At 37.8% G+C, this 27,660-nt stretch overlaps 1 protein-coding gene across 21 annotated transcripts in view; it reads left to right on the top strand.

The window, feature by feature from the left end:
• The window catches only part of PEX5L (peroxisomal biogenesis factor 5 like), a 315,279-nt gene that overhangs the window by 135,282 nt on the left and 152,337 nt on the right, over positions 1 to 27,660 (top strand). For 7 of the 21 annotated variants that reach the window (XM_038583444.1, XM_038583441.1, XM_038583448.1 and 4 more), the window contains one exon: positions 8,663 to 8,734. The exons of 2 other annotated variants lie outside the window; for them this stretch is intronic. In XM_038583444.1, coding sequence (XP_038439372.1) covers positions 8,663 to 8,734 — 72 coding nt within the window. 12 more of the 21 variants (XM_038583447.1, XM_038583443.1, XM_038583440.1 and 9 more) reach the window with 6 other exon arrangements.

Raw genomic sequence — 27,660 nt, 5'->3', positions numbered from 1 at the left:
ATGATGGTAGTGTTCACTTGCCATTCCAGGACCCAAATTAATCCAGTTCTCTCGAGTTCCTTACCTATTTTATACCGGCAACCACTCCAGTCCTGCTGTTTAAGTGATGACAAGTAAAAATGTCTACTGGGATTGCTTGTTAGTTTCACCTTGATTTGGAAATAGCACCAAGACTACATAATGCCAAGAAATCTTAAAACATGTCATTTTTCAATCATTGTCTTCAGTGGACAGAAAACAATTTTTATATGTCAGTCATTGCATACTACATACCACTACATATAACACCTTTAAAAGCCAAATCTAGAGAAAATGAAAAATTTTTTGTAGAGACAAGAATCTTCCAAATGAAAGAAACTGACTCAGAATTTTCCTGGGAAGGACATCATGTTTTGTTTGTTTTTTTCTTTGAATGTGGTTTTGTCTGGCTTGGGGACTGAGGGAGGGTTTAAGAAGAGTTTACTTATTGTCCTCAAAGTAATGTGGAACATTGCTGATTCTGCCATAACTGAAATTTCACGTTTAATTTTTGTTTTCTGCACAAGAGCAGAAATCTCAATAAGCCACCCAAGAACAGATGTACTCTTTCTGAGAATGCATTAGCCTTCCTAGCCCTGTTGAGGCTTGCTACTTTTGTTGCATGTTCCAGAGGTGAATACTCAGTATGTAGCCCAGAGTAAGAACTTGTTTGCAGGAAACACTGATGATCAAAGGATATGAAATTGAGGATGTGATGATTAATATCAACTGGAACTGCCTATCACACCATGGATTTGTTCCTTCAAAAAGCTGAGTTGTTTGATCACTTGCTTTTGACAGACTATTAAAACCCCAGCCCTTTGATCAGAAATCCTCCTCCTTAAACCTGGTGATAGGACCTATCACTAGAACTTCATGCTAGAAACGCAGTTCACTGATTTGCTTTTCAAATGACACCAAAACTTTGCTGCAGGGGAACAACAAATCCTGAACTTTTAGTGTTCTTATTTTGGAAGCTTACTGAACCAGTGGTTTTGCTTTTCTGAGTTTTAAAAGTAAACTAAATTAAAGAAACCTTGGTGGAAAGACGGTATAGAAATGTGATAGCATGTACTATACTTTTAAAATGTATCACAGCAGATAGATGCCAAAAAGCAAGTGTAATAAAATGTTAGTGGTAGAATGTAGGTAGGAAGCATGCAGGTACTCTGTGAAATTCCTTTAGCCTTGCTCTATATTTGGAACTTTTCACAATAATATATTGCAAAGATATATAAAAGAAGGTACATATCTGATTTTGTATACTTAAGAATATGTGGTTGCACAATGATATAAAATAGACTAGCTCCAATGATTATTTATGTTGAATTCTCATCCTTGGAAAACTTTGAGAATAGAAAACAATTTTAAGAAGCTTTATAAACTCTTCGGGTTATTTTCTACAGACAATAAACCACACTAAAGGCAGGAAAGCCGGTAAGAAGGCACTTTGAGGCTATAGTGAAAGTATGTTGTGTGTCACTGCCATCTTATTATCAACTAGTAAGTGACTAAAATGTCTAGTTTGCCAAGTAGATTTCACTTAAAATTTTAAAAATCACTAAATATTTGGACATACATATATAACTTAAAATATGGCCTAAAATGCATCAACATATTTGTTGTCCTTGTATTTCTTTTTTCGCCCAGCAATATACCTTTAGAACTGAGTTTGATTGTCATAGGCAATGTTTGCCCAAACCTGACCCAAAGCTAAAAATTGTATCCTATGGCTCTTTTATTTTACTATATGTATGTTTTACCCTACTGCAACACTGTTTTACCTTATGTGTTTCACCATACCAGGCTAGGGGTGGAGCAGGGGGACACAACTGTAAACCTCTTTTAAAAAGACAAAAATAGGGGTACCTGGGTGGCATAGTTGGTTAAGCTTCTGCCTTCAGCTTGGGTCATGATCCCAGGGTCCTGGGATGGAGCTCCATGTGGGGCTCCCTGCTGAGCAGGGAGCCTGCTTTCCCCTTTGCTGCTCCCCCTGCTTGTGCTCTCTCTGTCTCTCTCTCTCAAATAGATAAATAAAATATTTTAAAAAGGAAAAAAATAGTTCTTGAAAAATGCCAGACTTAACAAGCCCCTCTGCAAATGATTCTCTGTGATGATGACATTTTTCCTTCAGAAAGTTGATTTCATATATATATATATATATAATGAAAGATCTAAAAATTATCCTTTTGATTGTGAAAGTCTGTCCTGGTTTATGTCCTAAGCAGAAGTAAACTCTTTTGACAGGCCTTTGGGAAGAAACATCTTCCTTCTCCCTCATTTCCTGTTTTCTCTTTTCATTGTTTCTTTGGCTCCCACAACAGTGGTGTTTGTGGCTATGCTGACACTGTGGATCTTTAAAGAACAGAGGGGATATGGGACCCAAATGATGTCAAAGAATTGAAAAGATTAATATTATAAAAGAGAGTCAAGAGGAAAGAGGCATATTAAATGCAATAAACAAAACATTCACTTCACCATAGTACCACACTAACCCCAAGGGACATAAGCAATAACTGTAGCATGAATCTCCATATTTTTTTTAAAAAAAACAAGCTTTTATCCCTCTAGAAACATAATAGAGGAAGGGTAAAGCCCTGACCCAGTCGTTTTACTGCAAAGTAGACTTTCAAAGTCTTTGGCAATTTTATGAATCTCTCAATCACACTTTGTTTACTTACTTTCTTATTATGAAAGAAATTCATTCTTATTTCAAAGAGTACTCCCAAGTATAAAGAGAACAGATAGATTATGCATAACTCCATTTCTCAGAGAAAAGGACTTTCAATATTTGGTATGTATCCTCACAGATTTTTCTTCTATAAATGTATATCATATCATTGTAAATTTCCAAAGAGAAGCATGCAGTTTTTCCCCAAAAGGCCTTTGTTCTCACTTTCTTGCCTCATGATTTCTAGCCCCTCATTTTCTGGCATCTACAGTTTTACTTTCTTCACTAGTCGCCTCTTGAACTATAAGTGTACTCAGTACCTTTATACAAGGGAGAGGGAAACTACAATTTTCCCAGTATTTCCCTCCTCTCATTTGTGTCATTCCATTCCCTCTTCCCTCCCACTATTTTTTTAAACTGTGGGAGAATCTTTAGCACACGATTTACTGTCTTGATATGTTTTTCCCTTTTTGTCTTTTCATTCAAGCTTGTGTAAGCAAAAATAAGTCCTTTCTCATCTCTTTGCTCCCTTACTACCAGTGTCGCCACTAAGTCATTCTGATTTTGGTTCCAGGAAGTCAGGTCCTTGATGGCTGCCAGGATGCCCAACACAAGGGAAGTGTGCAGGGTACACCCTTACTTGAACTTTCATCAGCATTTGACAATGTCTAGAGTTCTTTTGCCTTTGACTGCATCCTTCTGGTTCTCCTCTTACATGTCCAACCATTCCTATTTGGCCTCCTTCACTGGGTTCTTTTCTTTGGCCCATTCTTTAAACATAATTTTTCTCCAGGACTCTGGCCTTAGTCCTTATCTCTTCTGTTTTCTTTTTTAATGAGCTCATCCACTCTTGTGATTTTAGTTATCCCCAGAAATCCATACGACCTGCCCTTATCTCTCTTCTGAGCTATAGACCCATATACCCGAATGACCGACTGAATCTTTCCAATGATATCACAAACTCAGCACATACCTTTTCAGCACATCATCTCTTTTCCCAATCCTCCTCCCTCTCACTGAGCCCCTATTCAGTTTGTCGCAACACCATTTAATAGCTGTAATAGTGTAAATAACAGCTGAGACATTTTTTTAAATAATGCAAACTTGACCACTGAAAGAAGTAATATTTGCATTCATCTTGACATCTGTAGTCAATCACAAATTGCTCTGAGGGCTAATTCATACTATTACCTCTAAAGACAGATGGCTAGAGAATCTGGTAATTCAAAGTCCATTGGTGACTGTGAATACAATTACGGTAAATTGCAACCTGGTTGTAATTGTCTTAAAAGTGAAGAGAAAGGAAGGAGCTGTTGCTAGTGAATGTGGACCACTCTTTCAAGTTTGACAGTGAAGAGATAAGAGATTAAATGAATGCCTTTAGGGAAAAGGAGATGTGAGGAAGTAATCTTTTAGAAGAATGGAAACTGAGCAATTGGCAGGCTGTGGGAAGAAGGTGGAGAAGAAGGGATGGAAGACAGGGAAGATAGGAAGATAGGAATTGAACACTGACAACCACAAAAAAGAGAGTAGGGAGATCTTTGTTTCTTTTGTCTCTGTTATATATTTTTCATGTAACATTTGCTTTCCTAAATTCAGGTGTACTATTTATCATTAAATAAATAATAGTAAAAAAATATTTTAAAAATATTTGTATTGAATTTTTAAAGTTTTTATTTAAATTCCAGTTAATTAACATACAGTGTAATAATGTTAGTTTCAGGTGTACAATTTAGTGATTCAGCACGTCTGTACAACACCTGGTACTTATCACAGGTGCGCTCCTTAATCCTCATCATCTATTTAACCCATCCCCCTGCTATCCTTCCCCTCTGGTAACTGTCAGTTTGTTTTCTCTAGTTTTGTTTGCCTCTCTCTCTCTTTTTTCCCCCCATGCTCATTTGTTTTGTTTCTTAAATCCCACATATGAGTGAAATAATACGGTATTTGTCTTTCTCTGACTTACTTTGCTTAGCAAATTTCTGTCTAGCTCCATCCACATGGTTGCAAATGGCAAGATTTCCTTCGTTTTATGGATGGATAATATTCCACTACATATATATATATGTCCATATGTGTATATCTATATGTCTATATGTGTATATATATATACATACATAAATGTATATACATATATCACATCTGTTATCCATTCATCAGTTGATAGAAATTTGGTTTCTTTCCATAATTTAGCTATTCTTGATAATGCTACTATAAACATCAGGGTGCATGTATCCCTTTGAATCAGTATTTTTAGATCTTTTGGGTAAATACCCAGTAGTGTTATTGCTGGATCATAGGGTAGCTCTAATTTTAACTTTTTGAGGAACTCCATACTGTTTTCCACAGTGGTTATGCCAGTTTGAATTTTTATATGTAATCTTTAACCTTTATATTTATTTGCATTATTATTCTGTTGTCAGGCAAAAATTGCAGTTGAAACTAATTCATGCAATTAACTAAATAATGTGTTTCTTAACCTTTTTAAAATCTCCTTCATCTATTCCACTCCTAAATATGAAGAATCCTTTTAATTTGACCCATATACAACTAGTGTCTTTCAGTTAAAACTCTTTTTAAGCTCCTATTCTAAAATGAACATAGGGAGCTTCATTTTTCAGGTCCCTATCCCATCAGATTTTGTTGTTCTGTCTTGTTTTGTTGTTACTTATTTGCAAAATTTTCTTACATAGTGCATTCTCAATCTGTGGTCATGTATTGTTTTTCCTATACAGCTTCTAAGTTTTATGGTTTACTTAATTCAAGTGAGTAAGCCCATCTCTCTGTTCTATTTTTGTGGAGGAGAGAATGAAGGGGTGGGAGGCAGGAAGGAAATAAGGTTAAGGAGAGATGGTGGAATGTCTGCAGAGAGGAAAGGTTACCACTTAGACTCAATATTCTAAAGAAAACTATAGATCTGAATCAATGGTATTTTAAAAGCACTAAGAAATAACTAAATAGTTTTCTTTGCAGTTACTCAGAAAGGATTCAGAATGGTGTGGGGAAGATGGGAGATGCTGCATTTGGGGGTTGACATTGGACACTTCTGAGCTGAAAGCTTCTTGTAAAGAGTGAGGCATTTTTGGCGAAATGACTGTTTTCTTTCTTTCTTTCCTCACATCTCCCACCTTCAAGTCCTCACCATTTTAACTCCGCTACACTGATGCTCTCTTCTCAGCTGCACATAGGTGAGCAGTGCCCAGAATCGACCCGCAGCAGACAGCTTGCTAAGGCTGAGGTGGAGAGGGCCCGACCTTACTGCCTCAGTTGAAATCCTCAGCTCCAGTGTGTGCCAGGGGAGGTGGGAGGGGCACAGGAAGTGACTACCCTCTGGCTTCTCCTCCCACAGAAGCCCTGCCTCCTTAACGCTTGGACAGTGAAGAGGTTAGCTTTCTTTCTCCTTCTGGTTCAGTCCTTTGCCTAAAGTGAAAGACCACGCAGAAGCTATGGAGTTGCTTTTTGTGCTTGACAAAAGTGCATAGATAGAAGACAGGGATTCCTGGCTGGGAGGAGGGAGGAGAGCTGAAGATCCCTGCCTGGGCTGGCTGATCTAAGCAGTCAAAGTGGGAAGCTGAGTGCTTGAAAGAGGATTATGCTCGCACTAGAAATAAGCAGTAAGTGAGCGAATAACCATTATGGTTTAGAAAAGGATTAATCCCCCTGGGGCTATGGGGTGAGCTAGAAAATATCGCTTAATTCTAGAGTAAAATTGTAAGGCTTCTGACTCTGTGTACAGTTGGGTGCTGCTTGGAGACTGGGGCTTAAATACAAAATCAGAGCTCTAAATGCCTCCTCCCACTCTTGGAAAATGCCAACTTCTACTTAGAGTTGTGGATATAATCTTCTTCCCTGACCTAGCCTCTTCCCATTAAAATATACTCCTAACTCAGATAAGGAGTTGGGATTAAATTGGAGAGGTGGGATTTGGTGGTGGTCGAATTGCAGTCTTGAATTATGTTTGGTGAATGCCGACATTGTTATATCATTTAGCAGTGATTTGCTCATCACAAGAAATTCTGGGGTGAGGCATTAAAAGGGAAAAATTGAGAGCTTTTATGATAAAGAGGCTGAATAGTCTATATGCGTAGGATGAAATATAAAAATGTATATAATTAATAATAGATGGAGTGTTTTAAAAAGCATTAACTAGAACAGTAGTTGGGGAACCTAGAAGTGCTAGGATAAAAATTAGTTAGAAAGGAAGAAATTTTAGTTTCAATGATTTTTTTGTGCTAGCCAAAAATTTCACAATGTTTACAAAGTCGAGACTATGATTCAGGGATACTTTGATTATTGTCATACATTATAAATACTCTTGCTGGGCAAGATCTGTGGTTCTTTGGTCAGCAAGTTCTGGCAATGAAACCACTGCCACTGGTGCAAAGAATTCTGGGATGTCTGACAGTGAAATGGATGGAAGGACCCACATTCCATCTCTACTTAATGTCCTTTTGTCCAGAAATCGGGTCATGCAAATGAGCTACTTGGTACGTATACAGATCAATATTCGGAAAGACATTTTTAAATGTTTTGTGTTAGGGGGTCTCTGGACAATATCTCATGGCAACCAGTAGACTAAGAGGATACAAAAACAAAGTAATAGGGAGGAAGTCAGCTTGATTGAAACCAACCCCATTCTTTTTGTTTTCCATCAATCGCGAAATGGAACCTCAAATGAGGAGAAGAAGAATAATGGATAGAAATACTGTGGCCATCTGTTCTATTCTAAGTGGCTAAATTCATTAATATATGAATGAGAATTCAGATTTTATTTGTGCATCCTAATACTTGAAGATTCAGAAATCTCTTTATTACAGGAAAAAAACCCCACAAAAATAGGAGGTATATTTCTTAGGAAGGAAGGGAAAGAAAACATAAGAATTGTGTCCCATAGGTTAAAGAAGATTTACATCATCTTTGCTGAAGGATATAGTTCTACCCTTAATGAGATGGGGATCCTAATATGGCACAATAGATGCAAATAAATATTTTTAGTTCCCTTAATTCTGATTGATGGAATTAAAGCAAGCATTGTTTCTTGTTTTTTCTTTTTAAAATAATAATCTTGGATCATAGCTAACTATGTAGTGAATTTTATTTTCCCTTTCTTACTGGTCCTCTACAGAGGTACTATGATTTCTGAAATCATGAAGAAGGAATCTATCATTTCTGGTATTGCTATCAGCCAGTGTATTGGGAGAAAGAAAAAAAAAAGACTCAGACGTATTATCTTTCTCCTATAGCACAACACTGAAATGGTTAAAATGATCTATGACCTTTTCTAACTTTACAACTTTTGCTGTGGGGAAGGTAGATGGAGATTGGTCATGGGGGAAAAAGACAAAATGCCAATAAAGTGCATTTTTAAAAAATGGTCTGTATTCTTTCAACTTTTCAAACTACCCAAGTTTGAAAATTATTTTACTCATCTTTTAAAAATTATTTGAGTTGGTTTTTCCAGTGTTAGTTTTCATCAGATTTATAAGCAAATGCTGAAAATCTGAAGACTCGTTATCTGAGTTGTATAATGCTTGTCTTATTCTTTAAGATATAAAAGATATTAAAATAAACATTTAATAGTTGATATCTTAAAGCAGACCATAATTACTAAATGCAATTTCAGTCCTTAAGAAAAATGGGCTCGGACTCTTAAGGGAATTGTATATCTATCTCAAAATTTTAAAGAATGTGTTTTGAAATTACAAAATTGAAAAAGGCATAGCAATATTCAGAAAAGGATTAAAGGTATAATTTGAATGAGAGAGGCTAAGGAGAAATACTTGATGAGTTAATTATAAGCCTGCAGTTTAACAACAAAACATTTGCTGTTGTCCATGAGAGACTGACGTAAAGAATGATGTATTATGACTAGTGAACAAGGCTAAAACTTTTATCTTTAAAAATTATTAAGTGGGAGTTAACCTTATTAATGGAAAGAAACTAAATGATCATTTAAAATTATTCTTTCACAAGAAAAGTAAAGAAAAAGGATATGGAAAACTAAGCAGTGATGAAGACCTCGAAATAATTGTTGATCAAAAGCAGGTAAGTGAATGCTTACATACATTTTCTACTGTTGTACTGTAGATCTTTGACAACTGAAGCCCTTTGACTGTTCAGCCTGCCTTGGTGGCTGTATTAGCCTGTCAGGCAGAGGTCTGCATAACAAGATAGATTTTGAGAGCTGCTAAGCCTCTCTATATGATCCCTCTGATCCACCGACTTCTGCATGATGTCAACATGCATGTTCTGTGTGTAGGAACAATGAAAATAAAGCAGAACAAGATAAGAGAACTTTTGGGAAATCACATGCCCTGGTAAAAACTGAATCAATACAACAATGATAATTTGGTTGGGGAAAAAAATGTAAACAAGAATCAGTATGTTATTTGGAAAGTGAGAAAGCTAACATTAGTGTAAAACAATGAGTATACTTTAAGGGGAAGGGAGTAAAAGACTAAAAAAACTGAGAAACTGAAAACATATATGCCCAATTTACTTTATCAGAATATCTGCAGTAAATGTAGACATTATTTTAAAAATATAAAAAGAAGAAGCTACTTAATGTTCTTCAATACTGCCTGTAATTTGAGAAGCATCTAGCTTGGATTTTATATGGGCCCATAAGGTGAAATGAAAACTGCTTAATAGACCATAAACAATGATATCAGGTAATGGAAAGTATCCAGCTAATGCCACTGAATTGGCATTGGCCCTTAACGTCTTTGTTAATTATCAAGGAGACAGGATAACTGCACATCTATTTAATGTGTAAGTGGCACTGATTCTGAAGATGATGTAAGCTCAGATGGAGACTGAGAAATAATTCAAAGGAGTCTGCGTAGATAAAGAGGTTAGAAAGAAAACAGTCAGCAAGTTACAGAAAGACAAGTTGAATTTAGACAATGTCCTAATCGTGCAGTTTGTTTTGCATCATGACAATTGCATTAAAGGAGCCATTGTGTATATTTCTGAAAAAACAAAAAATGACCATCAGAAGAGAGCAATCAGAAGTAGCTGAGTTGGAGACTTGCTTCCTAAGTCTGAATAACTGAGGTAACTGAAGTAGTCTTCTGGGGGGGGGGGGGAAACTCATCAAACAAAGCATCACCCCAGAGGTGCAGAATGGGATGATCTTATAGTATTCTCTCAAACTGCCTTTGAATTCTTTTTTTCTTGCCTTATCTTCACTCTCCTGCTCCTGAGTAAATTGGTAAGTGAGGAATTTGGACCTGTATGCCAGATTAATTACTTGGGGCACATGATCTCCATCTCTCACAGAGCCTATACCTAGATCTACTGGCATTCTCAGTGAAGGACAGGACCCATCCGGTGAATGAACCTGTAAAATACAATTGAGTATATTATGGGAATACACATACCTATCCATTTATCTATTAAAATGAAAAGTAAAGATTTTTAAAATTTCTTCCTTAATCATGTAGACGTTAAATGTTTACTCTTTGTAGTACTTTCTTAGTATCATCCTACCCACAAGGGCTGCTTTTTTCCCCCTAAAGCTTTTTGTTTGTTTGTTTGTTTGTTTGTTTTAACTAACTTTGGGGATTCAGAAAACCATAAAAGTATACATTGAGCTCTTTGGAATGAAAAGCCCAAAGGAGTCATTGTTTTGTTTTTTTTTTCTTTCTCATGGTAGCTTTCACAGCATTTATGTTGTTGTCTTTAAATGCATTTTATTAACTGTTAAGAGAACCAACTTTCCTTCTGTTTCAGAAAATAATGCTTTTCTTACCTGGCTCAAAGGAGGGAGGATTTGACTTGCCCAGTCATCGTTTGCCTCTATAGTTAATTACGTTTCCCCAGTGCCACTGTACCAGTTGGCACCAGTTGGCAGTGACCCAGCTTTGCTGAGTCATTCATGTCAAAACACGTTTTAAAAGACAAGTCATTATGAATATGAGTTGGCTTTCATGTTTGCTGTTGGCAGTAAGACTAGTCCTTCCTTTGGGGGAAGGTTTACTTGGTGGTGATGTGAGCAAATCCTGGGTTGAAACAATGACAATGCTGATACCTCGAAGTAAGATGTTTAGAAAAACACACTAATTAGTCCTGATGATACTACAAAAAATTCTTTCTACACTTAAGAGATCATCATTCAAAGTGTATATGTTTTTGTTTAATATGGCTTCCTTTCATAGATATTACGTATTTGGGGAGGAATCTTTATGTTCAGTTTATTCTTTCTATATCTTTTTAGAAACATGGTAGATATGTTAGTCAATCTTCATATAATTGTAAATAGCTTTTTCAGTAAGTGCTGCCGAAAGAAAATCTAGAGAAGATAAATAAAATAGTTGGAGTGCTGTGCTGGTCAGAAGTCTACTAATCTCATTAAATCTGTCATTCAGAAGCTGTCACTCTACAAATGCTGTGCAAGCTATATGCCGTTTTATCAAGTCGTGTGATTTGTGAGACTTGTACTTCCACAGAAAATTCACAATTTTGCCTAGATAAGCAAATTAATAACAGAAGCTGCACAGAGTATGTGTATTTTGTTCTCCTTGGCCAGCTCCATTCAAGGGGGTAAAAAGTGATTTCTATGTTATTTCTACATGAGAAAAAGTGATTTTGGAAGTGTATAAGGTTTTATTCTTAAAAGGCAACATGCGTTTCTATGCCAAATGTTATTGGCAAAATTTACTTGAAATTCATATGAAAATGTTCTAGAAAATTCATAGATTAATGCTAATGTCTTAAAGTAACAGGTGCCATGTATAATCACACATATACACACATATATATAGTCAGTTAAATATAGATGTATAACATTGACTTTTGAGTCCATATTTTCAACCAGAAATCCCTAGAGTTTTTAAACTTCAAGCATAGGAAAGCTACCAAAGGAAACATATTACATTAAAATCTTAATGCCTCTAAACTTCAGCCATTTGACATAAAACATATTTCATTGTTTATGTAATATGTTATATAATTATACAGTTATATATAATTATAATAAATATGTAATGAATAAATTATGTATTTGGCTTTATAGAATAAATATTAGAAATTTTAAAAATATATTTCAGATCATTTTTATTATTCACTAAAATTTTCTTTCCTGATTGGAGGAGGGTGGATATTGTTTAGGAATAGATTTCATGTACAAATTAACTTCCTTTTTTTAAAAAAGATTTATCTATCTATTCATGAGAGACACAGAGAGAGAGACAGAGACATAGGCAGAGGGAGAAGCAGGCTCCCCACAGGGACCCGATGTGGAACTCGATCCCAGATCCCGGGATCACGCCCCTGGTGGAAGGCAGACGCCCAATCGCTGAGCCACCCAGGCGTCCCTCAAATTAACTTCCTTTTGAAGTTACTAATATTTTAGGGATGAGAATGGGGCATTAGATGGTCAAATACCTTGAGTAAGGAATTAAAAACATAACCCACTTTAAATAATAAATTCATTCTATTCTGAATTATTATTTTTAATTAGAATAGAGTCAACTTAATTCAAGGTTTATGATATGCGGGACCAAGATGACTTTTCTTCTAAAATGTTTTCAAATTCCAAGTTAACTTAAGGTCTGTAACAAAGGGTTACATAAAATTATGAAATATTATAATTAAATGAAGTATGCAATCACAGGTTAACAGTATGTCATGGATCCAGTTGGTTATAGGACTCAGAGTTGCAGCTGTATATCTTTCAGTGCAGTAAGGTGGGCCAGTTGTCAAATGTCAAATGTCAGCCAGTTACAAAGGGAACAAGTGTACAGAGATTAGAGCAGTGATATTCAAATCCTAGCAGCTTCAGAATCCCCTGGAGGGCTTGTTAGAACATAGGTTTAGGGGCACAAAGGGGGGCTACTCCCAGAGTTTCCGACTTTGTAGGTCAGGGGTAGGGCCCAAGAATTTGCACTTCTAAGTCCTCAGTTCCCACTGCTGATCCCAGACTATACTTTGAGAACCACTGGGTCAACGGAAACAGTAGTTCTAAAGGGAAGTAGTTCTAAAGGGAAAAAAATATACATGACTTGTGATAAATTCGACATTCTTCAACTGAGCATTAGCTGGAAATCTAAAAACTAGAATACTAGAATTCATAGACATCCAACAAAATGATGCTGAAAACAAGAAAATCACAGCCATTTATACCCAGAGATGCCTTTTAAGACTCAAATTTGCAGTCGGACTAAATTCTATTCAATAGCCTTGTGATCTTAAATTGGTATGAGTTATTTCTTTTTGTAAAGTAATATTCTGCTCTTAACCATCTCCTAGAGTTTCTTGGAGAAGATAAAATCTGTAAAAGTGCTTTTTTTAAAAAAAAGATTTTATTTATTTATTCATGAGAGACAGAGAGAGAGAGAAGCAGAGGGAGAAGCAGGCTCCATGCAAGGAGTCCAATATGGGACTCGATCCCATGACTCCAGGATTATACTCTGGGCCGAAGGAGTGTGATCCTTCGCTAAACCACTGAGCCACCCAGGGATCCCCTAAAAGTGCTTTATAAACTATAAGTCATTATAGCATTTTAATTAGCTAGTCATAACCACTGTTTTAGTCTGCTTCACTCACCATATGTACTATCATAGGCTGGATGGCTTAAACAACAGACATTTCTTTTTTTTTTTCTTTTTTTTTTTTTTTTAACAACAGACATTTCTCACAATTCTGAAGATTGGGAAGTCCAAGATCAAAGCGCTGGTATGGCCAGTTTCTGGTGAAAACTTTCTTCTGGGCTTGTAGAGAGCCATCTCTCACTGTGTTCTCACATAGCAAGGAGAAAGCGCTTCAGAGTCTCTTCCTCTTATTAGGGCCCTACCCTTACTGGCTCATGTAACCTCTACCACCTTCTCTAGGCCCTGTCTCCAAATACAGTCACATTGGGGGTTAGGGCTTCAATATATGAATTTGTGGGGAACAGACACAAACATTCAGTTTATAATACCCCCACAGGTCCAATTTAGCACAGAGGAATATTGAGATCTAGAAAGGTGAATCAAGTTGCCCTGAGTCCTGGTTAGGTACAAAAAGAGCACTTGAAGCCAGCCTTCCTTCCTGAAGTTCAGTTCAAAACTCTTTTTATCACTCCGCATAGCTCCCTACAGTTTCCCATTACTGGTATTCTCATACATGGGTCTTAAGAAGCTGTTTTGCTCCAGTGTTAACCATATACTGGAAGTATCATAATTGGACAATATTTTTTTATCAAATCCCTACAGAGATAACACTTCTTAACTGTTTATTTCCCTCTTGGCCCCTATAGTTCTGTTAGGAGAGGAATGCTCTTCGAAGTAAATATATACAGAATTAGAGTTAAAAGGTTATTAACATCCAGTCACTCTTCCTTTCCCTACAAATCTTCCCCAGGGAGGAGGCATGAAAAGCACCATGGAGAGAAACAGCATATACCTTTCTTAGCCCAAAACCTTTCTGAGAGTGTCCTTTTAAATTTATAGAAGCCTGAGCAGAAATCAACAGAAACTAGAATTTCTGTGATTTTTTTCCCTAAGGAAAAAGAGGAAACAAAGTACAGCCACCTCCTTGTGTTTTTTTTTTCTTTTCTTTTTTTAAAGATATTATTTATTTATTCATGAGAGACACAGAGAGAGAAACAGAGACATGAGCAGAGGGAGAAGCAGGCTCCCTGCAGAAAGCCTGATGCAAGGACTGGATCCCAGGACCCCGGGATTAAGCCCTGAGCCAAAGGTAGACACTCAATCACTGAGCCCTCCCCCCCACCCCCACCCCCAAGGCATCCCTTCTTGTGTTTTCAATAACACGGAAGCATTTCACTAGGATTGCTGTTCTATCCTACTGGTCATTGTGGGAATGAATCCTAAAGAGGAAAATACAGGTCATCATAAAATAAAAATGAAAGAATGAGAAAAATGAGTGGGAAAGGATACCCAATTTCCCTCTGTTATTAACAGATAGTGTGGTTATATCACTATCTAAGCAGCTGATATGAGTCTTGGACCCATAAATGGTAAAGGGATGGGAATGATATGTGTCACTGCCTTGTACTCAGCACCATCTGGCCAGTGCTTTCTTTGCCATATCAATATGGTGACTTAAATTTAAATATAATTCCGATCCTATTTACTTCTGAGGAGATTTATAAGTCATGAGACCCTGTCTCTTGGTGTCATGTGTAACTCCCTCCTGGCGTACCTTCTTGGGAATCAGTAGTGGTCACTAAGAACAGAAAGCCCTCTAGCATTGCAACAAAGAGACCATCTGGTCAACCTGTAGATTCTGAAGCAGGATCCTCCGAGACACTGAAAGGACAAAGCACATTTGCACTTGTGGTTGCCCTACTCCTCTCAGAGCAGACATAGGCTCATTAGCGTTTTCCTTTGGAGAGACTGATAGATGAGAAATGGCTCAGTGAAAATAAGACATATTTCTTTGTGATGAGAGGAAGTGAAGCTATTCACATTTGCTATTTGACATCTGCAGTGTGTAGTAAACAAAGATTCACGACTGTAGTACAATCAGTGCCATCTTGTCTTCAAGACTATTTATCTTCATAAACCTCGTACGAGGAAGGGGAAGAGTGTTTCACTAGGTCAAATAGAAAAGTTACTGGAATAAAGGCATGATCACCCTGTGTTTCATTGCTAAATACTTCCCATTTTTGTCAAGAAATATAAAAATAGTTCTGAGTTACTGGTCATTTGGCAGAGATGGGGGAAGCAAAATAACCCAAAATATCTTTATCTTTTCCTTGCAAACTCACAACAGTGAGTTTACTTTTGTTTATTTATCTGCATGCATTTCAATCCAGTGTACCAGTTCCTCTCAACATCACCCCTGACTCTATGAAAAAAAGGGTAGACCGATTCTCTTAATTTCAGAGTCTTCTGACATGTTACTGAGATCTGAAAGTAGAAGGCCAGAAGATGTAGACAATCACTGTTTACAGCAAGATACAGAGACAAGCAAGAGAGGCCATCAGCCTAGTTTCTGGTCTCAGCTTTGCCACTTACAATGCGGAAGGTATTAGTGAGCAATTTACATTCTTCGAGTTGCCATTTCTTCATCTCAAAGGAAATAACACCATCTGGCTCAGATGTCTGTTGTGAAGTTCAAATGGGGATGCCCCTCTGGAGAACCCTGTGTCCAGCTCAGTCTCCTTTGGTCAGGACTGAGCCTAGCATGCAGGGCCACCACTGCCTTGTCTCATGTTCTTTCCACCAGCAGCTCATGCTTCCTGGATGCCCAGCTGTTGTTGCATCACAACGTTTTCACTTCGTTTATTCCTGCTGCTTTACTAGTATTCTGCATGCCTTCTGTAAGATGCTGTCAGGTACTCTAGTGCATTTTCAGTGGTGCTGGCTTCTCTGTCACTGCAAGGGTTGGACATGGGATATAACAAAGTCCTTACACAGTGGTAAGAGCAAGGTTTTCACAGTCAAGAATCTGAATTAAATCTGAATAAAAACAGGTATAGTCACATTATAGTTTTAGTATCTTGGGAAAATGAGCCAGTTCTCTGAACCTGATATTTCCTTCTTATTCTGAACTTTTGCCACCTTCTCTTGCCCCCTTTTCTTGCATCTCAGTGAGTAAACCAGTAAACAGCATTGGTGAAAAGCCAGCACCAGCTTCCTTCTTCTGGTCCATCTTCTCCAGGTTTCTAAACAGTTGTGAAACTCACAGGGGTTGGTTAAAAACCATAATCAAGAGAGAGACCATGAATTACCCCCTCAAATTAAACAAATATGTATGCATCACATATCGTTATTTTAAAGTATTAATGTCCATTTACGTGTGACATGAGATTAAAAAATGGACTTTCAGGTTGAAAAAATATAGATGTTAAGTTATTTCCAAATAACCCATTTCTTTTCTTTTGAATCTAATGGGGAAAACTGCTGGCAGCATGTTTAGTCAGTGAGAAAATAAATGCAAAATTGAAATGACATGAGCTGACATGCTGACTATAAAAATGATGTGATATATGAATATGGTAATATTTAAAAGCAGACTCAGACGTTTGGAATACAACTTGAAAAGAAAGCATTCAGCCTTTCACTGTGGGTGATTTGTTGTGCTTTTACTGGCTTGTTTCTGGTTTTGTTTTGGTTTTTTTGATGGTGTTCTTGTTGTTGTTTTGAGTATATTCATCTGACCAATATGAGAACTGTAGATATCAGTGCAGTTAGGAACTTTAGATAATTGAATCCTGTGGCTTTCAAACTGTGCTCTGTGGGACCTGTTCCAGACATGGTGAATTAGGGGGTGGGGGAGAGCTATCTATGATGAGGTGCCGCCCCTTAAAGAGCAAGTCAGCCACTAGGTGTACAGACAGACTTTGTTCAATGAAAGGATGTTGCTGCTAAGAAATCTAATTTCACTGGTCTAGTGCCATCATAATAAGTTAAATGAGTTTCAGAGAAGGGAGGTAGCTTGACTCCTCCAGGTTAAACTATGTATATTAACCAGGTTAATTTATACATAAGAAATACTAGAAGTCAGGTCTGCAGCCTCTGGTCTTGGGTTCATTCCTCTATTCCTATAACTGCATTCCTAAATTAAGCTGCTTATCCTTTCTTCTATATTCCCTCCTGCTGATCAGCTAAATATATCAAGCAATCCAGAAAAATCACTTGAGGGAGGTGTGTATTTCAAGTACACAACTTAATCTATTAAATTTGTCTGATAGATTTTTGTGAAAGGATATTTATATGAGAAACTTCCTACTTCATGAAGAGGTTCTCACAACTCTGTAATAAGTTCCTACTAGTATATATCAGCATGCTGGTATTAAAGATTTTAAAAGTAGAATTCGTATCTCCTAAGACACTCCTAACAAGATTAGCAAAATGTCGGGGCATCTGGATGGCTCAGTGGTTGAGCATCTGCCTTTAGCTCAGGTGGTGATCCTGGGGCCCTGGGATCGAGTCCTATATCAGCATGGAGCCTGCTTCCCCCTCTGCCTATGTCTCTGCCTCTCTCTCTGTGTCTCTCATGAATAAATAAATAATTTTTTTAAAAAAATTAGCAAAATGAATCCTTCATGCTGAAGCAGTCAGTTTCTACAGCTCTTGTCAGGTCTTCTCCACTTGGATGAGTTTATCATCTCTCTCTCAGCAGGCTGTGAGACTGCTGACCATGTCCACGGTTCTACACTCAGCTCTGCAGTCCATCCGTTCTGAGATGTGCTGCCAGTGGTTTTGGCCTAACGAACCCTGCAGGTGAACTCACTGATTACAGGTTGGGTCAGCGGCTGTCTGTCACAAGGGCTTTGAAAACCCATTGTGGGTGGAAACACTTGTACTGAAAAGATTTATGTTACATATTCAAAATCTGATAAATAAAGGTAACCAAGGAACAGATAGACCATACAAAAACCTTTTTTTCTTATTTCAATAACTTAAAACAGCAGAAAGAGTGAAGAGCTAAACTTCTTCTCTGCCTCCTTCTGACTTTGGACCCAAATGCCTGTGCTTTGCCAAGGCTCCGACCTTGTCGTTGCTGTGGTTGCGCTTTCATTTCTCTCCATCCAGGCCTGGCTGTACCCTGTTGTTTCCTTTCTGCTTAACCCCCCTCTCTGATCCCCGCCTCTGGAATGTGTCTTTTATTCTGACACTGCATAGATAAGCTTTGACAGAAATGCAGTTCTTGCAAACCTGCTTTTTTTTTTTTTAATGCTCCACTGCTTCTTCTCTTTCTCCAAAACAACTCTGCAGTTCTGTCATTTCCATTTAAAGTCATTAATTTTTCACATGGTCCCCCCCCCCCAATCATAGTGAGTGCCACTTCCTTCCTATCTCGTGATCCAGAAAAAACACATGCACACACAAATGACCATTCAATACAATTGTTATTTATTCCTCACCATAGTAAATTTTTTTGGCCAAATGATCTCATTCTTGAATTATATGAATAAGTGACTTATAAAAGAAATGGTGAGAGAATGTACCATCTCGGCTTTGTGCTGGATGTTCTGAATAGAAAAAAACATTCATTCATCACTTTTTTCTAACGAAATTATCTCATTTGTATAATTTGTGAATAATTAATGAATTCTTATTGTAGAAAAACACTGAGCATGGAAATCGTTTTCTTCCACTCAAAGGTTGTCCAAGTATCACTTCCCTAGACTCTCAGCTTCTATATTTAAATTTTAAATGTGCCCCCAAAATTGATGCATTAGTTTTTGTGAACTATGGGGGTTGCTTTTGAAAAAAAATTACTGAGTGATGGTGCATCACTAGATGGATTTTTTTAAATCAAGTTGTTTAGTATGGAATAATACAAATTGAAGCCCATGAACAGGCTTACTCTTCAGTTTTATGCTAAGATGGAAAATCTTGGAAACTCTGCCTTTATAAAAAAGGAAACAATGTATTTTTCACTAAATGAATGAGCAGTCTTATCCTTCCATCCAAACTCAACAGCATTTGATTTAAAATCATCTCCTTGTGGGTCTATGAACCACAGTAGCCATACAAGACCTGTCCCATAGACTCCAATGCTATTTGGCTTAGTCCAACCCACTGGTGGTCGGCACCCAAGACTGGGAAAAATAGATGCTTCTCACTGTCTCCCAAATAATTAATGCAAACCCTTCAGTTGAACTTCCAGGCCATGTGTGGCCCAGCCTCTGACTCCCCTGATATCCTCATTCAGTGCCACCCCCACTCCATGCTCCCTTCCTGCTGAACACCCTGAAGTAATGTTCTTCCTCCTTTTTTGCCTTTGCCCTGTATATGTGTATATGTATTTATTCTGTATCACAAATCTTCTGATATATGCCACAGGAGTGAAAAGGTGTAGATTGGAGGCAAGGAGGTCTCCTCATAGTTCCAATTGAGGCTTTCCCCTTTTCAAATCCAAATGCTAAGAGAGGTGAGAGAGAAAGCACAAGTGTCTCTTGGCTCTGTAGACGACTTCTTAAGCCCTATAAATGTGGGGGGGAAATGAAAAGGGAAAAAAAGAAACGAAAAACAAAAGTAAAGCTTATTCCTGTAGAGAAGAGGGAGCAAATGGAGAAATGGAAAACCTCAATCTTTTGTTTATAGAAATTTGATATCCAAACAATTTTGCTATGTATTTTCTGGGGCTTTGTTATAGGGAGAAATGTTTAATCGTATTTACTACACTTATACCTTTTGTGGTTCTAAAAAATTGGGAGCTTGATTCCACCCCTCTTCCCCAAGTCTTTACCCCATGTGATATGCAGGGGAACTGAGCAGAATCAGCTCAGGGGATGTTGGCGACATTTCACTTTCAGTATTCGTGGGAGACAACTAAACAGGGAATCTTATGTTTAAAAATTGGTTCTAAGTTAAACTATATGAACAAAATTAAATTGCCTTTTATTTTTCTCTATTATGAAGGTAATTTAATAAAACAACTTCTCGAAGAAGATACATGGGATGTTGCTTTACAATATATCTAAACTTTGGTGGAAATGATCTAACCTTTAAGTTCACTCATTTATTTTCCAGAAACTTCCTGGCAGCATATTTCTAGCTAGATGTTTGCCAGATGCTGGGACATGGAGGTGACATAAACATACCCCTGACCCTTGAGAAGCCAGCAGTATAGTGCAGACCTTCTGTCAGTAGGCATTTATGGTGTCAGTGCTGTAGCAGAGCTGGGACTGAGTACTTCCAGGGAGTACTTGGGACTCTCAGGACTCTAAGATGTGCATTATTTCCACAGTCATGGTCCTGAAAGAGTTACAGAGTCTTCCTAGCATTCAGTATATTCCCAGGAGAGGAATTGGGATTTAGGAACAATGGCCAAAGATGTTTTCTGGAGCCCAGCGACTCAAAGAGAGGTTCACGGATGAGCAGCATCAGCATCACCTGGAGCTTGTTAAAAATGTATACTCTGAGTCCCAGACTGAATCAGCGTCTCTGCGAGTGGGACCCAGAAATCTGTTTTAACAAGCTTTCCAGGAGATTTCTATGCACACAATAGTTTGAGAAGCACTGTTTTGGATTATTCAGATTGTGGGGTCATGCAAGGATCAATTGCAATTTTAGTAAAGACATTAAATTTTCATTCCCTAGCCCTACAAAAGAAAGGGAGCTAAGATGAGTATCTTAAGTCCTTTAGTGAATGTCCCTAACATGTTAAATATTCCCTTCTAGCCTCATTTATTAAAGTGAACCTACACAGTAATTAATCCCAGGTTGACCCGTGTTGTCATGAAAAGGAAATATAAATGATGGAGACCAAGAGGTAGATCTTAATAACCTAATCTTTGTCTTAAGTATTTCTAATCTTAGACCACTTTTGTTAAAAGATTAATAATAACAAACACATATGTAGCATTAACTATGTACTACATACACCCTGTTGTAAATGCTTTGTATACATTAACTCATTTAATCCTTGCAACAACTCCATGATGTAGGTAACTGTTATCCTCACTTCAAAATGCACACTAAGGCATAGGGCGTTTTACACCGGTCCACTGCATTGCGCAACCTCAAGGAGATATGCTGTGTGTGGCATATGCAGCCCTAGGTCCAAGGAGTCCACAGTTAGGAGGTTATCTTTCCATTATGCTTCCTTGACTTAATAGGGAGACAATGGATAGATAGATGATAGATGATAGATAGATAGATGATAGATAGATAGATAGTTGATAGATTAGTAACAACACTATCTTGTCTGTGCTGGGAGAAGTAATGTAACATGGTAGAATGTGAAAAGACTTTCTGTTTGTAAAGGAAAGATGTATATGATAAAGAAAAGCATAAATAAATTAAGATGGGTAAATTGGAAAAGAAATATTCTCCCTTCAAAAAAAGCATTCTTGTGAATATATGTGTGTGTGTGTGTGTGCAAGTGAGAGAGACAAAGAGAAAGAGCATCTGCGAGTATATAGCCATAAACACACATACCCAAAAGCAAACTTATGAAAAGGGCCAGTGCCTAGTCCTAGAAGAACCCACCTCTGAGGCCACTGGGACACCGCCTTGTGCTGAGCACTAGGGCCCAGTGGCCACACGGTCTTGGAAAAGAACCAGTGAAAGGCACATATTGCATTCAGGTCGCTACATGTGTTTCAAGTCCTGCCATCTGAAGTGCTTCTCATGATAAGTTAAATCCTTGTTTTGTGTCTAGAAATACCTCTGTGCTCACCACATTTGAAAAATTCCATCCCTGGAACAAAACCAGAAAGTTCGTTACTTTAGCATTTGTCGAATGACTGTGTTTCGGGAGTAGATTGCTGTGCTCTGAAAATGTCACTCCGACACTGCCCTACGGGGGCTGCCCTTTCTCAGGCCGAAGGCCCTGCCGAACTGCTCGGTGGAGCTAGTGTATCCCAGGTTGCTGGCGGATCTCCATTTCTGTGCACGCCCATTTGGAAAAGTGGTCTGAGGATCAATACCCCACCACCTCTTTGGACTTTCACCGGAAACACCTCTGCCCCTCTGAGCTCCTTGTGACCCCTGCATCCTCCCAAAAGCAGGGTTCCAGCCTTCCTCCAGGAACCTATCTGAGTGCTGGAGGGCTGAGTCACCCATGGGACCTCTTCTGCTTACTGTGCTTATCACGAGAATGCAAAACCCTCCTCGGAAACTTTGGACAAAATAGAAAGTATCACTCATGCTCCCAAGGACTCTCTCATTTTTGCATGGTCACAAGCATAATTTTCATTTTTTGCAGAGTTGCAGTCAGTATGCATTCTGTTTTATATTTGTTTCTTTATGTAACATTAAGCCACACTCACTTTTCCACGTTGATATTCAGCTTTTATAAGTGTCATTTTAGTGGCTGCCTTATATTGACTCAAGGTGATCCTTAGGCATTTTTTTTCTATGACTTTCCTTGCCTTGTGCAGTAATCATCCAGAGCATTCCTTTCTTCTTTCAGAATGCAGGTTATCAAAGAGGAAAGGCAGAGATTGCAAGAAAATCGTGTACATTACTATGATTAGGACATTTACTGATTTACCATGAATTATGTATGATGTTTGTGGGAATTTGCAGTGTCAAATTACTGCACCTTTAAATCACTGGAGATGCCACCATGCATGTTGCACTGCTCTCATAAAACCACAGGTTTAAATCACGACTTACATGGCAGTTATATGGGATTCGGACTTCCTGAGGCTGACCACAGCCGAATCACAAACATGGATTTGCATAAATTTGGTTTGCATGAATTTTTAAGTTTGCTGAGAAGGGAAATTGACTAAATATTATTAGAGCCACAAATAACTTGGGATATAATTTACTTTGGTACCATATGGATTGAGGACACAGATGTAGGGGCCCACTAGGATATTTCTATGCCAAAAAAATATGTAGACTTAAAGACCCATGGTGAAGTCTAAGCAACTTATATGAAAGGGGTACCACTAACTGGGTTATAGAATTAAGCCTTATGACTTCTTATTGAAAGGCAATGATAAAAATAAATAATTATGAATGCACTTTAAAATATACGGTCTTTTTGTAAGCATTCTAAATTTAAAAATCTTCGCTAGGGTCCTAAGATGCAAAACTCTACAGATGCAAGGGGTGCAGGAAGTTATTGAGTCCATTAGCAGAGCTAAAATACAAGTGAGGATTCTAAGATTCAAGATCCTGGCTCTGCTGATGACTTTCTATTTGACCTTGAACAAATCTCTAAGTCTTTACTTCCCTATCAGCAAAGTGATAACATTCTCCTATCTCTCAAGAATTCTGGAAGAATTTCTTAAAGAAAACTTAAAAAATAATCATCTGAGCCACTCAAGAGGATTACTTCCTGTGAATAAATCCAAGGCGGTATCATCTATAAGGAAGCCACTCAGAAATGCCCTGGGGTTATGAATCGACCTGTGTTAAAGAGCAATTTAAAAATGAAATTCCCTGTAGAAAAATGAACACATCCATGATTATTACTTTTAGATCAGTAATGCTTGGCGAGAGAGGCAATGTGGCTGAATTTTATGAATTTACAAATGATAGAATTATATTGCATTTCCTTTTGAGTGATCTTTTGGTAATTTTCTCGCTAATCACAATGAGAGAAAAGGGGGTAAATTTTCATATTTATGTCTTTCAACTGTCTTGAAAAGATTTATGTTATAAATAGATAGTTCCAAGGAAATAACACTAATACTGATTTTTTTTTTAATAAACAAATTTTTTTTTCCTGGAAAAGCAAAATTTATGCTAAGGCTTCTAAACTTTATTTAGTAGTCCAGAAATAATATAGTCAAAGTAAAAACAAGCATATACTATCTGTCCCCTAGGACTAGGAAAGGATGATTTTTAAACCCTCAGCCTTCTTTAAAAAAAAAAATGAAAAGCATGTAGAATTCATTATAAATCTTTAGCAGAAAAGTCACTTTATGTCTCTCAAAACACAGAGAAACCAAATTAGCTTCAGCAAGGTGCCAGAGAAAGAGCTTCCTCTCACAAAGTAAGTTGGCATTAAGAACTGCCCTGTATAGCTTTGAAGGGAATTGGGCCATTTATCAATAAATCTGTCTTCAGAACAATCAGAATGATTATTTTAGGGTGCACTAGTACAATAGATCAGTAACCATGAGTGAGTTCTTAATTCTTTTCCTCATTCAGAAATCTACTTCTGACATCACAAATGAGGCCTGCAATCAGCTTCCACAGAACATCCAGCCTATCAGAATGAAGGGGAAAAATCCTAAGGAACATATATAAGTTTAAAATTCATAGTGGGGCCAGACCTAAGGACAGGGGAAAGAAGGGTACAGAGAAATTTAGGTAAATCAGTTTGTGCAGAGGTCATTTTAAACACATGTATAAGCATAGTAGATGACATTGTTGGAATTGATTGGATTACACTTTAGACCCCAACAGTCTAATTTAGTTACGTTATGCCAAGGGTGATGGAAAGGGTGAGAATAAAGGGAATTAACGTTGTCCAGCACCTACTATGTGCTAGACAACAACCTGACAGATATTTTTATTATTATGCCAGTTTTTCAGAATGGGAAAAGAAAATCCAAAGCTCAGAAGGATTGAGAAACCTGAAGAGTGACATAACTAGGAAAGCAGCAAAAATGGAATTGAAATAAACTCTGCCTCCAAAGCCCATGTTCTTCCTGCCAACTACCTTTTTATAAGCCATCAAAAAAATTAAGCAGTACCACACTTTGTTAAAGACACATTCCTCAATTATTATATATTACCTAGTACCGTTGGGAGTTTAAATAAAAGAGCCTTCAAAAAAAAAAAAAAAAGTCCCAGAGAGCAAAGAGAAAGATGGGGCTGGGTCAGGGTCAAAGCAAAGCCCCCACCGGTCACCTGCTGGGGAATTGCCAGTCCCTTTCTAGAGATTCTTTGGAAGAAGTTGAGTGCTGGCTGAATAATGGAAGTAGGTAGGCAAAGGCTTCTCCTGAAACATAAGAAACAAATAAAAATGAAAAATGTAGAGTCCTGTTTCCTAGTTTGCACATAACTATGTCTATATTTCATTCATAATTGGCCCAAAGACAAATTGTACTAGAAAAAAAGGCTCATTTCACTAGGCTTTTCTTCATTCTGAGCATAAAATTTCTTTATTCATGGCAGATTTTTTCTTCACTAAATTTTAATTCCTGAGATTAGTTCTTAAAGATCTTAAATTAGTAAATCTATCCAAGGCAGATACAAAAGAACAAAAAGAAATCGCTTTGAAACTTAAAAGCAGCAAAAGTTTCCCAGTAGCAGGTGAAGTCACCCTTACATCCCTTCTGGGATATAGATAGAACTAAAGTTGGGAAACACAAGAGTTAAAATTTTTTGTGATTTTTACAGAAGACTAAAAGTAGACAAAAAGGCTTACCTAAACAAAATATTTCACCCTTGGAGATACTTTGAGTCTCTTGCCCACCTTTGGTTTCACTATTCATTAGTTGCCAAACATTTGCTTTCCCACTGTATTCATGTTGGTTGACCATGACTCCCCTTCCAGCTCTTCTACTTGCCTCATGATTTGCTGCATGTTGAACTTTTGAATTCTTCACAGGGAGCCCATCTTCCTTCCCTTTTGGTAGAATGGATTTCCTAACATCATTCCACCATTTCCATCCTGAGTCATGGTGAGAACCTCGTAGCTCACAGACTCTCCAACACCATGGATGGGTCATTTTTTTTCAAGGTCAATTCTTTTTATTTTTTACTTTTTTTTTTAATTCAAATTCAATTTGCCAACATAGTATAACACCCAGTGCTCATCCCATCAAGTGAAGATGGTTCATTTTGAGACATTCCTGACAGCACTATAGAAGTCAACTTAAAGACATTTATAAATGAGATAGCCTTTTTGCATCTCAAAACAAAGCAAAATGGAATTTTTAAATGTTAACTAAGTCAAGAATTTCTATTAACAATGCAACCCTCCTTGATCACCCCAGCATACAAATACATTGGATAGCATCAACAGCAGAATCTTTAAGTAAAAATAACTGTGCACAGTTTAAGCCACTTTATTTCATTGCTTTTAATTTCACCACCACCACCATCAGCATCAGCATCATCAGCATCACAAATTATTGAACACCCACTTGTGGCATAAACATCGTCCCTGCTCTTGGGAATTATATATTCTATGTATATTTACGAAATTCATGCCTAAACAAGGTGGATTTTAAAAGACATGTTTATTTCTCTCCATGTTAATAGAACTCTGGAGTAATGCTATTCAGGGCTGATATGGAAGTACCTCAAAGTCATAGGGAATGCAGGCTTCTTCTAGCTCTCTTCTCCAATATAACTCATGTTCCAAAACGGCTGCTAAATCCCCAATCTATCATCTCTAAGTTCCAGAAAACAGGAATAAAAGAAAGGCAATGGAATATCTCCTTTTTCTACCCTCTTCCTTTTCTTTTATCCGCCTCTCTTTTAAGGAGACTTCCCAGAATTTCATAGAGTCCTTTTGCTTATATTTCTTTGCCCAGAACTTAGTCATATGGTCACATACCCTCTGGAGAGGGTAGCTCCTGGGGGATATAGAGTCACTTATCCCACATGGTAATATGTCTACCTAAAAAGCATGTTACTAAGGAAGAAAGATATCAGGGTAGAAAACTAGCAGTCTCCACCATTATTGCCATTCCAAAACTATCAAAAAATTCACCTCTCAAGTCAACGATAAGGAAAAACAAGCACAGCATCACACATTTTTCAGATTTGTGTCAGCAATTTTATCTTACAGAATCACAAAACTTGATATTGTGTAGTTAAGCGCGTGGGAGGAGCAGGAAGAAATTTTCAGGGAATATGCAAAGTATGTGTCGTAAGGGTCGTCAGCATTTAGCTGCACAAATGTGCAGAGACTCACTTATGCATATTCTAAACTAAGGAAAGGCCACCAGTAGTCGGATCCCGTGGATAATAATGTGGCACTAATAATGCTAGTGCCGTCTGATACTCTTGGCCGTTGGGCATCACACATGTGCCTCCAGCACACGTTTTGCTCTGAGCCACTTCTCATGTGTCTCCATTTGGGAAGCTCACCAATCCCATGTTGGCCTTTCCTCACTTATCACTCACCTCACTGGGAGTTCTTCTGTCTCCCCTGCACTAATATTTCATTTACTTTACCCCCTTGGGACATACAATGTCAGTGAGGGGCAGTTGCCATGATTTTTACTTTTGTTTCCTACATATTTTCATGCATATTTTTTCTTTTTATCTTTTTTAAGATTTTATTTTTTTATTCATGAGATACACAGAGAGAGGCAGAGACATAGGCAGAGGGAGAAACAGGCTCCCCGCAGGGAGCCCAGTGCAGAACTCAATCCCAGGACCCTGGGATCACACCCAGAGCTGAAGGCAGACACTCAACCACTGAGCCACCCAGGTGACCTTCATACATATTTTCAACGAGATTCTCGGTGACCCAACAGCCAAGTCCATTCTTTGCTCCTCCATTAGCCCATGGTGCTCACTGCCATTTGTATATAACTTGGTCTTGGGGTGATGCTACTAGAACAAGTGACATCTGTGCGAAGATAAGAAGGAGGCCACCCTCATTGCCCAGCAGGTTTGACTGGGAGGTGTACAGAGACC

This window comes from Canis lupus, chromosome 34 (assembly GCF_011100685.1).
Source record: "Canis lupus familiaris isolate Mischka breed German Shepherd chromosome 34, alternate assembly UU_Cfam_GSD_1.0, whole genome shotgun sequence".
Taxonomy (NCBI): domain Eukaryota; kingdom Metazoa; phylum Chordata; class Mammalia; order Carnivora; family Canidae; genus Canis; species Canis lupus.
Note: the sequence above shows the minus strand (reverse complement) of the source record. Positions and strands in the feature narration are given on the sequence as shown.